Source organism: Chelonia mydas, chromosome 7, assembly GCF_015237465.2.
Source record: "Chelonia mydas isolate rCheMyd1 chromosome 7, rCheMyd1.pri.v2, whole genome shotgun sequence".
NCBI classification, from domain to species: domain Eukaryota; kingdom Metazoa; phylum Chordata; order Testudines; family Cheloniidae; genus Chelonia; species Chelonia mydas.
In genome coordinates this window covers 60,314,574-60,326,655 of record NC_057853.1, presented here as the reverse complement: position 1 = coordinate 60,326,655, position 12,082 = coordinate 60,314,574, and the positions used below count along the sequence as shown (strand labels likewise).

The window sequence follows — 12,082 nt, the reverse complement described above, 5'->3', positions numbered from 1 at the left end:
TCTTATAGTTAAGAGGTCAATGACAATTTTAATGCCCCTTTCTACCTAAACTGTTGAACACCTACATTTTTGGAATTCATCTGCCTTTTAAAGTCAGACACTAGCTGAGTGTCACTTTTGAGGAAACAATAACAAGGATGGAAGAAGATACAGATTTACTGTCAGCTATTAGGATTCAGAGAATAATCAGAACTTTTAAATCTATGGAGACTAAGACATACATGCACTTTAGGTCCTTTCTAATAAGTAAAAAGTTTATCTTCTCTACCCATGGCAATGAGTCTCTTCCTGAGAAGCTCTATTCTAACAATAGCAAAGGTATTGGCTCACTAACACCTTCACCTAGAAAAGCAGAAAACATGGAGTCTTCTCTGTGTGTACTTGCCAGTGTTGATCAGTTAACTCTCCACTAGAGGGCACTGTGAGTTTGCTAGCCAACATAGTAGGAGCAAACAAGAACAATCAAATGCAAGAAGTCTGAGACAGGGCCAGAACAACAGCTCTTCAATAAGCATGTGATAAAAGTAACTTACATTTGTTTATTCTAAATGGTGTTAATGAGCTGCCCCTGCCACAGAGTCATGTCTTTACGATAACATCTTTATGCAGAATTCTGCATACAGTAAGTCAGCAGAACCCAGCCCTCTCTCTCTCTCTCTTTCCTCCTGCCCTCCGTTACACAATCCCAAGGCACCCATGCCAGATCTCTTATTTAGACTGCAAGATACTTGGGACAGGATTCAGTGTCTTGTACACTTGTCTGTGTCTTGTACAATGAGGGGTACACTGGCAGCACTAAAGAGGTTGAAACCCTTCTTTAAAGTGGATCAGTGTATCCATGCCAAAACTAGATTGGTGCAGTATGTTGTGCTTAGGGCCAAACACAGGAACTTCACTTGGTGCAGTATGCAGCTACTCTTTTCTTAGGGTGAGCTGTTTTCAACAGACTATACCCTGCTCCATCCATGATCTGCACCAGGTACCTATTCACCTCTGAGCATAATTCAAAGGACTGGTTTCCATCTATGCAGTCCTATATTGTATGGGACCCAGCTCCTTAAAGGTCACCTCATGCCATATTGCAACTTCTAGGTGGCTCTTGGAGTCAGGGGCTGGGTTTGAGCTCTCCAGGTATGGTGACAGAACATGCTCATTAGAAGGCCTAGGTCTCAGAACGTGCTTCCTCTACAGTCTGTCAGAACTAGAGACTGATGAGCTTCAGGGGTAAGTGAAAGATCTGTACTTGGAGCAGCTTTTAAATGACTTCAAACCATTATAGGGCAGGATATACTGGTTTTTATTAACTTTAGAGCTCTATAATTTGTGAATTCTGTATTTAATGTAAGGCAAGTTATAAAACGATAAGCACCATGCATAAAGCTATTAAACATTTAATTAAGCTGATAAACTTATCACTTGTGATGATGGTTACAGCTTTTAGTTATTGCATACCAGACTAAAGGAGTTTTAGCTCTGAATGGATAGTGGAGAGCAAACCAGCCACTCCATAAATAATCCAAAAACAAAAGCATTAACTGAAGCTTTAAAAAGGTATACATATTAGTCACTAGTCTCTATATTAATGCTCTGACCCTGTAGAGACTTGATGGGATCACTCAGTGCTTAAAGTTAAGCTTGTGCATAAATCTTTGTAGAATCAGGGCTTTACCACTGAGAAAGGGGTTTATAAATGAAAGGATTTTTAAAGTTGTGTTTGTCCATCACATCCATATCTCTGAAGCATTCAGTAGAACACTGCACTTTCAAGCTTTGGATTTATACTATGTATTGAAGAGGTTCCAAGAGGACAGACTGAAAAAAACCTCATTGATTTTTTTCCACTTTAAGTCTACTTAAAAATTTTAGAAACCCATATCTTCCTCCTCAGTAATGTGCACTGATGATGCCCAAGAATTATATTTGATCATGCTAATTGCAGTCCTCTTCATTGCTTTGTATATTTATAATCAGTAAAATGACACTGAAGGTTTCCTGTATATTACTGAGTCTCTTGTTTCGTAAACATAAGGAAACATGATTTTACTTTATTTTATTTTTTTTAGCTTTTACACTTTTTATTTTGAAAACTCCCAGCACTACGTACTCAACCTGGGATCTAAGAGAGCCAAGTTGTCTTCTATCACCTTTCCCATCAGCACCGGGGCTCCATTCCTGATCATTCTGTTGTCTAAGTCTTGCCATCCTGTGTATCAAATACATCAATTCCTGGGGCTCCCCAAAAGCTACAGACATAATGCACAGATTTGAACAGCATTCCCCCCCCCCCACACACCCTTTTTTTTTTCTTTTTCTTTTTTTGTGGTGGTAAGTCAAGATCTGTTCTGCTTGGATATTTCAGATTTCTGCTAGAAAACTCATTCAGATAGCCAATCAATTGTTTCAATCAATTCAAGAGCATCTCCTCTTTAAAAGCATAGTTACCAAGCTTCACATCAACCCATGGACTTCCCAGATAGCTCCACAGTTGTAGCCTATCCAAATCATGACTGTATGGTACTAGAGTATCTGCTTTTGAACGGCAACGCATAAGATTGCTCTCAGCTTTTAGCCTGTTTTAACATTTTCATTCTGTCCAGGCAGGATTCATTTCTAGTGGACACACTCCATCAGAACAGGCCCCTTAACTGGACACACTGATACTGTACTTGTTGTATGCTTCATCCCTTCAGCACTGACAGAGCCTGGCCCACTGTCAGACTTTGGGAGAGGGTTGGAGCGCAGAGATCATTGAAACCTACAGTCCTGTTGATTGATAAAGGTTGGCAAGCAGGGACCTGGAACTAAAAACGTATCCAGGGAAGCCAGTTTTAGTACCAAAATATTAAAAGATGTTTTAAAAGAAACAAAAGATGTTTCAGTTTCTGGACTTTGATCTTCTTGGAGTTCTGAAACTGTTCCATTGATTTGTCTCCCTTCTGATGCAGCTAAAATTATGGTGTCTAAATTTTCCTCAGATAAAGGAGGTAGAGCAACAGAAACAAAACTGAGTCCAGTGGCACCTTAAAGATTAACAGATTTATTTGAGCATAAGTTTACGTGGGTAAAAACCCCACTTCTTCAGATGAATGGAGTGAAAATTAAAGACGGTTGTCCACTTGTGAGGTAACTCCCTTCTCTCTGTGTGTCAGTATATTTATGTCTGCATCTGTAATTTTCACTCCATGCATCTGAAGAAGTAGGGTTTTTACCCACGTAAGCTTATGCTCAAATAAATCTGTTAGTCTTTAAAGTGCCACCAGACTCCTTGTTGTTTTTGTGGATACAGACTAACACGGCTACCCCCTGATACTAGAAACAAAACTGTTTTTTCACAGAGCCTAAATAAAACAGGCAAAACAATCAGGGTTACCACTGCCTGACTCGGGAAGAGGCAATGGGCATTTTACAAGCCAATCCTCCAGCAAGGGTACCTCCTAGATCTACTTTCCTCTTTTTGCTGCTTCCGCCATCACTAGTAATTTTGTGAACAGCCATAGAACTAGCCCAGATTGGAAAAATGATATTGGCAATTTTCCTGCCTCAGAGGGAATCTCCAAAATCTGACACTTTCTCTTGTTGCTAAATATTAACTATAATCTCTGAATCATTAAGTACTCTAAGTCTAGAGAAGTTGTGCAATATCTGCATTTCTTTACCAAAGAAGGCAATGTTGGGAAAGTACAGCAAGTCCTGTTTTCTGGCATATCAACTAGCTTAGTCAAACAAGGTTCAAGCCTGGGAAGCGTCCAACAAGACTGCTGGATGCTTCCCAACAGCCCTCAATTCTCAAGAAATGCTCAGTCTCTTGCAGAATCCATTCCTTATTCACTACCGGCTTGCTCGTCTTCAGCCTCAGTGGGAATTATATGAATTGAGCACTGTAGCAGCAGATTCTTTTTTCCTAGTTTTGTTACAGCCTGTAGACATTTGAATTAAAGGAGAAACTAAACATTTATATACTCAAATGTATTCCATTTGTAGTTTCATCCTCACTCATCTACTGGGATTTTTCATTTAACTGTTCGTTGGGGGGGAGCCCTGCACATGAAAAACTTGTTGCAACCAAACAATTCAACAATTAAGTTTTGCTTCAGAAAAACTGTCAACATTCATTCAGCATTTAAATTCTAAACCAACACTCACATTATGTTTAATCAAAAACAAAACAAAATCTATATTTAAGCAAATTCATGGTTTGCCAGAACTATAAATATTGTCTAAATTTGAAATTAACACCCAGTCTGAAAAACAGTGTTGGAATTATCATAATGAAGTTAATAATGGTGTGCACTTGATAGGAAAAACAGTTCTGCTCTAAATTTTTTCCTCCACTTACTTCATTCCCTCTCCTTTCTGTAGGAATCATCTCTTTCCATTGGAAGTCTCCATCAGTAAGGAGAAGCATGCAACAGGTACAGCAAATATAAGTAAATTAATAGTTCCTCTCTCCCCAAATCAAGCATTTGCCATGTGTATCAATAGAGGAAGGTCTGCTGTGTGGGACCACTAGCAAGACAACCAATACCAGGACTTATTTCTTCTCACAAGTGTTCAGTTGTAACATTTAATATCCTTTGTACCATGAACAGTTCAACACACAAGCAATGCCCAATGCTACATGTCTAAAATGCAGGCAGACTATCATAATCCTGCATGTTGAAATATAATTTATAATTAAAATATTACTCTAAATTTACCTAGAGTGCACAATGATGTACTTGGAATACTGACCACAAAGCATACTTATGTATTATGCACACTGGCCAAAATTTTCCACTTACAGATACTGTCAATGTAAGCATTTGTATAAAAGCTCCTTGACTTGTGTTACTAACAGAAATTTTTCACATATATCTTAAGAATTTTGAAAATCTCACTTACTATCTACTTTGCCCTGCATTCATCTTAGGACAGTGAAAGCTTCCTGGTTTCCCATGCACTAGAATAGTGAGGTTGTGTGGGTTTCAAAGAAAGTGGGGGAAATGTTTAAATCCATAAGGAAAAACTAATTTTAAAAAAGTAACTTAAGTTATGAGCCTAAGCCACCTGCCCTGTATAGACGGCTCAAGCTCTCTGAGGAAACTTATTTATTGAGGGGCTGTGCTGATGAAAAGCAAGAGATTCTTCCCACAAACTGTGGGATGGGCAAAATTACTGTATAAAGCTTTCCATCAGACAGAAAGCCTACTTCTGCATAATTGGACTCTATGATCATGAGCACCAGAAGCTAGTAACATAGGTTAAACAAAAACATTCAACAGGAACCTGTCCTAAAGACTTGGGAAGACTCCCATCAAACTCTTAACAGCAGAGTTGCATAGTCTGGGCTGTCATCACCCACACCTAACAAGCTGCTCCAAACTTCAGATATATTAGAGCAGAGCAGGGGTAGCTAAGCTCATTTAAAAACCTCTATTAGACCTACATACATAAGTATGGTGTTACAACTGGCACACAGGAAAAAAATATACACAGCACACAGTCTGCACACAGCACAAAATCCCACAGACATGCTTTTTTGTTTTAGTACAAAAGTACAGGTGTGGGGTGTGGAAGAAATCTTACCTTCTAAAGGTGAGAAAAGATAAACAGAAGAACAAAAACAAAGATGCATAAAGTAGTCATAATAAAGAAGTAGTAGAGTGGTAAAATACTTCAAATGCAAAATCAGGGTCAAGGCACCAATACATAGGCTAATGTGATTTTAATGTCTCTATCACAACAGGTTTTCTAAGGGGGAACTAGTCTGTCTTTATGTCTAAACATTTTTTAAAATATAGTTTTTCAGTTATTTGCTGCTGTGCCACTGATCCTAAAAAGCCTGTTAGCAGCACACTTTAAAGGCCATCCAAACACAGCGGGCATCCCAACCACTAGTTGTGCTGCTGTGTTTGCTGGTGACTGCAGCTACACAGGACGTGAATGCACAAAGCAGTAGCTCTGCATTCGGCCTGTGCTCTACCCGTGTGAGCAGGCAGGCACTGACATAGCAGCATTTTCTGTACTAAGCGGACAGTCAGGTAAAGCAGAGCAATGGCATCCCTTGCACACTCCATGTGCATGCCAGTAGCGGCAAACAAAACCCAAATACGTTGGGTTGACTGGGAGTCATTTTTGTAGAAGTTCCAACTTCTCAGGTCTCATTTCACACCTCTTCTCCTCCAGAAGGACTGTTTCGAACACAGAGCCTTTTTGGAGGTGAGGGGTAAAAAGAACATATACTGATACTAATCCCGCCCACACCCAGGTTGATACAAAAAGATTTGCTCAGTTCAGATGGAGTTCTTCACCTCGTCTTTACACCGAGCGACAAATTCAAGTTTCTAGCGATAATATGAATGCAAACTAACTGCCTGCTGACACATATAGAAGCGCCTTAAGGTAATACTAGATTGGGTGTTTAAGTACTGTACTGAGTTGGACAAATTTTGTACAGACCTCAAGGGACAGCTTGTGTGCTCAATTTACTCACACCACACAGTGTAAAATTTGGTCACCACATGACTGAGATTAAACACACTCTTTCCTTGAAAAGAGCATACTAAAGTCTAGCACTTCCCTATCAAGCCAAAGAGAGAGACCAGAAATGAGCACAAAACCCTGATCTCCTACATGGCAATACAGAGTGCTTCCAATAAGCCACTGGATCATGTGCCATGCATTTTAACCTACTTGTTTCTATTATAGGAATCAGCAAAGACTAAGCAATGGGACAGGCAAGTTACTTTTAAAAACAGGCTTTAACTGGGACCAAATTATCTCCAAAGATATTCTTTGTACCTTGGTATCTTGTGATTAGCTTGGCAGAATTCAATTTTTTTAAAAATAATTTTGATGGACAATATTGATGGTTTATTTTAAGCACTTTATTTTTATTCATTTAAAATCTTTCACAATTGTGGGAAACTATGGGGAGCAGACAGTTTAATGACAGACATTCAGATTCAAAAAAAGTTAAAGCTTCTTAACTGTTAAAACACAAATTTCAACCAATGTCAAAATATACAACGTAAATAGCCTTAAGTCAAACTCTGGTAAGTTCTCAAGTTGCATTTTTCTTACATTGCCTATCTGTAAATTTTGATCAGCATCAATGGAAACATTTTTCATTGTTTGCGTGTATACAGTGAAATGAGCATTTACTGAAAAATCTAGTCCTTCCAAGCCTATTTATGATATAATACTATATCGTGTTACAAGATAAGGTTGTGCACATTCTAGTCAAACATTCTTGAAAACCTCAATTTATAGTTGCTGTGAGAAGCTAAGTAGAATCTGGACTTCTATTTCCAGAAAGAACAGTGAACATACCTTGCTAGCCCAGGCATCCTCATCCCAGGAAGTGAGCTGTAACACCCGGATGATCTCATTTATTTCAGCACTCATCTTCTCTACTGTGAAATTGCGGTTTTTCAAGGCCTCTTCTATTCCTTGGCTTTTGGAACTTTTAGTCGTTACAAAAATCTTCATAGCTGTGAACATTGCACTCTAGATTAGAGAAACTATCTAAGATATGATTGATATACAAGATCTCCTCCTCCTGCATAAACTCAGAAACAGTAAGCTATATGTTTTGAACAGGACAGGAAAACACCATAAAGACTTTAAAGGCTGGTCTACACTTAAGTTTTACTGGTAAATCTATGTTGATTTATACAGTGTGGGTTTTTTGCTGATAGTTATAAATATGTCTACACTAGAGCTCAAACAAGAATAAGCTATAGTAGTATAAACACTTTTACACTAGAATAACTGTTTCTACACTAGAGAGGTTTTTTGCCACTTTAACTGTACTGTTTGTTAATTTATGAGAAGGGGTAGAACATATTTCTTAGAATTTGGTTACAACCTGACAAGTTTTCTGCTCTATAGCTAGGACCAATTGAACTACACCTCTTAGACTAGCTAACCAAGTGTCACAATTACTTCCACGTTTCTGTGAAGAATGATACCAAGTGCATTCCACTCTGCAAAACACATCCATAATACTCTGCTCGAGGTGGGGGGCATGCAGCAGCTGAGGCAACATAGGAGGGAGAGCTGCCCAGGTTTTCACAGAATGCACAGATGCAGAAACATGGTTGTGCAGTACAGTCAGTGCAGTTTTTTCTGGTAAAAATGGTGCTGTGTGGATGCATTCAACTGTGTTTGCTTGCAATCAGGCTCTGCCATGGTTACACAACAGTCCCATTCTTAGGCTAGATGCATGTGGTGACCAAAAAAAAAAAAAAAATCTTATTTAAAGAGAAAGAAAAGTTATCCTACTGTTCTATTTACATCAATTTATCATATATTCAGCAAAAATGCAGAGGCAATTTGCCACTTTTGAAGCTTGTAAGAGTCCTGTGGCACCTTATAGACTAACAGACATATTGGAGCATACGCTTTCGTGGGTGAATACCCACTTCATCGGATGCATGTTGGGTACTGGGACTCTTTGCCGTTTTTACAGATCCAGACTAGCACGGCTACCCTTCTGATACTTGAATTATAAGCTTGTTTCCTCTTCTCCCCCATGTTGCCAGTTACAATCCACCCCAGGACAAAAGTAATTAAAAAACCCCATCTGCATTACAAACACCACTGTATTTTAGCAAGTTTCAGAATAGCAGCTGTTAGTCTGTATCCGTAAAAAGAAAAGAAGTACCTGTGGCACCTTAGAGACTAACAAATTTATTAGAGCATAAGCTTTCGTGAGCTACAGCTCACTTCATCGGATAAGCTGTAGCTCACGAAAGCTTATGCTCTAATAAATTTGTTAGTCTCTAAAGTGCCACAAGTACTTGTATTTTAGCACTGGCCTTAAATGCAGACATGGCCATATGTATTACAAGTTGGTTTAGCTTGCCTCCCAGAACCAAAGCCATGTTAGAATCAAGCTTTAACTCTGGTTTGATCCTGTTTAAACGCTCAACTAATCCTCCAACCTCTTGGAATCATTTCCACAGACTAAGACGGAGGCATGTTGGCAGGGCATTAGCACTGCTGTAAATTCTTCTGGAGATAGAGGCCAAAATCTGAGTGACCCTTTGACAGTAAATTCACTTACAAATCAAAGGCAGGACAAAAGTAGGGCTTTAAGAGGAATTACACATGGACCAGATGCAGGCGAGTTCTGTGCAGCCTTCCTACACAGCTTTGCTTACAAGCTTCCATCTTCTGTCCTGATCTGTAACACTGATGGCTACTCTAGTTTGGGCGTCTGAGTAGGTAATTTGGTTAAATGTGCTTTATGATATACAAGATGACACTCATTTAGCAGCAAGAAGCAACTGTCAAATTCATTTTCAGTTTCTACTTCATTTTATGGTCAGTTCTTAAAATAAAAGCAATGCTTTAATGTACTAAACCGCTTATACCACTAGGCAAAACCCAGCAAAGTACCAGGGAGGGGGTTAATATGTTCACAAGTGTGAAAACCCTGACATACTAAAATGTGCTCAGTCCTATTACATGCCTCCCTCTCCCCCAATCCCCCTTTCACCCTTGTCTTGGGGAGGATATTCCGCCTTCCTCTGTAGTTTATCAGACCAGCATTCCCTCTGGCTAACCACATGAATTTTGCTAGACGAATAAGCTATTTCAGCTGTTGGACTGGCAGTTCTGCTCCTGAGCAATCTTCAGCTGTTAAACTCTCCTTTCTTCTTGCCCATTCGCAGGGTAAAAAAAAAAACATATCATGCCAGACAAAAGGGTGAGAAATACAGAAGAAGTGTGCCCCCTTTTTGGTATACTTTTCAATGGCTCTCACCCTCAAAATTTTTTTTAGATCCTTCCCCTTAATCCTTCATGATGGCAACTAGATTGTATTAATGTGAGACATGTTATGAACAGATACTGAAAAAAATAAGACAACCATGAGGGAGTTTATCCATATGAATGCACACATGCAGACTGCCATTTAAAAATACTCATTAAACCCTCTACACTGTGACAAGTATGCATGACACAAATACATCTGATATAAATAGTGTATCACTAGTTTATGTAGCTCATTTTAAATCAGAGGTGCACAGAACTTAAAATAGGAAATACTCAGAGTATGCATATGGAGAGTTGGCATTATAACTTGTCATCCCTTCCCAGTTTGCCACAAATCAGCCAAACATCTACATATTTGCAGTCAGCCCAAGAGGCATGTCAAAGCTTCTATTTTTAATGGTATAATACACATGCATCCAAATTCAGATTATGTATTTGCATCTAATAGGACAGCAGAAACTACCTGAAATAAGGACTGGCAACAGCTCCTTCACAGTGTTCATGGAGTTCACCAACATCACTCTGTGTTCCTGATGAGTCAATTCCTGCTGTCTTTCATCAATCATTTTAGCCATCTTTGTCATTCCTAAGTCATACAACGAAGTTCAAGTGATAAAACTGTTCATACTGAGTTTCCCCAGATTTATTAACATTTTACAAAGAATGTCTAGGCTCAGTTATTTTTTAGCTTTCCAGACAAGAACGCAAAAAATGTAATGAGTTATGACACCACTGAAGAAGCTTTGTATCACCTACTTTTCATTAAACCATATTTCAGTAGTTTCAGGTAAGCCACAGATCCAGTTTCTAGTTGTTAATTCAAGCTAGAATATAGGTCTCATATTTTTGACGTTCATTTATCAAGAAGTTTAAGAAAAGAACTATACAAATATAAAAGTAATAAATATCCTACTTCAGGGAAATTAGTCAGCTTAGCAATGTATGACAAGGTAGTTTAGAACTCTTTTTCCTCCTTTAGCTTTGATCAGTTCTCACCTAAATAATGGGGTGGTTGACAAGAATAGGAAAATAGAACTGACACAGGTTTAGGTTTGCTGGCTTCAAAGACTTTCAACATGAGTGTATTAATTTACACTATCCTAGAAAAACTAAATAAGAATATTTTAATTCTCTAAAAAAAGTTATACCGGTGATGAAAGGAAGAGAATCAACGCATGTGTTACTTTGGATTTCTGGAGTAAATGCACTTTCAAGACTTACATGAGGAACATAATGACAGGTTTCAGAGTAGCAGCCGTGTTAGTCTGTATTCGCAAAAAGAAAAGGAGTACTTGTGGCACCTTAGCGACTAACAAATTTATTTGAGCATAAGCATAAGCTTTTGTGAGCTACCGCTTCATCCGATGAAGTGAACTGTAGCTCACGAAAGCTTATGCTCAAATAAATTTGTTAGTCTCTAAGGTGCCACAAGCACTCCTTTTCTTTTTGCGAATACAGACTAACATGGCTGCTACTCTGAAACCTGAGAGGTGGAGTAGTAGCATTATGCCTAAGACTATATAAAACTTACTATCAATATTATGTTTTAAGTGTTTAGTGACTATTTGAGCCAAACAAATGTTCTTCCTAAATCAAAATCCAGCCCAAGTGAAGCCAAAAAGGAAGAAGCACAACTTAGACATGTAAAATATTTGGAGGGCTAGGAGGAATTTTGAAGATAAAGAGCCTGAGATACAAAATAAGTAGGCTTGGCAGGGTTCGATTTTAATGGATAGATACCAGCAAATGTCGATTTCAGATGACTCACTGAAACAGATGAAAAAAATATCCATCAGTAACAGCTTGTGAGAGTGCAGCCTACTCTCCTAACTTTGCACCTGCAGGGATTGGGTGTCACCAGCCCTGTGCAAGTGCAGGAAGCCCTCTGTGGCCTTGCTGTCACTGGGGATACGACAGCAGAGCTCTAGAGGGCTCCCTGCACAACCGGTGACACCTGATCTCTGCAGGTGCAAGGTTCTGGGAAGGCTGCTGTGCTGGCAGAGGGAGCAGAGTCCTCTGGCCAGGATGGTAAGGAGGAAGAGCTTCCTGACCACAAGGGAGGCCACCTCACTATAGAATGGCTCCATCCCTAGGCAAGAATTGTTCAGCAGTAGGGTGGTCTCCCTCATGGCTGGGGGCTCATCTTCCCCCTTGCAGCCCTTTGCTCTGCGGGGCCAGAACCAAAACCTCCCCTGCACCTTGCACCCAGGTGTGTTGGTCCCCCGGGCTGAGCAGGGAACCCCCTGCAGCCCCATTATCAATGCTATTAATCGTCAAAATTGCACACGCACAAAAAATCAATTCTGCCATGCCTAAAAAT

At 39.4% G+C, this 12,082-nt stretch overlaps 1 protein-coding gene across 3 annotated transcripts in view; it reads right to left on the bottom strand.

The window, feature by feature from the left end:
- VCL (vinculin) overlaps window positions 1-12,082 on the bottom strand; it is a 104,978-nt gene that overhangs the window by 33,325 nt on the left and 59,571 nt on the right. For 2 of the 3 annotated variants that reach the window (XM_037905760.2, XM_043551790.1), the window contains exons 5-6: window positions 10,226-10,348; window positions 7,312-7,472 (exon numbers count right to left, since the gene is read on the bottom strand). In XM_037905760.2, the coding sequence (XP_037761688.2) occupies window positions 7,312-7,472; window positions 10,226-10,348 (284 nt within the window). Of the gene's footprint in view, window positions 1-7,311; window positions 7,489-10,225; window positions 10,350-12,082 lie in introns of those variants that run through there. The other variant, XM_043551791.1, reaches the window with a different exon arrangement.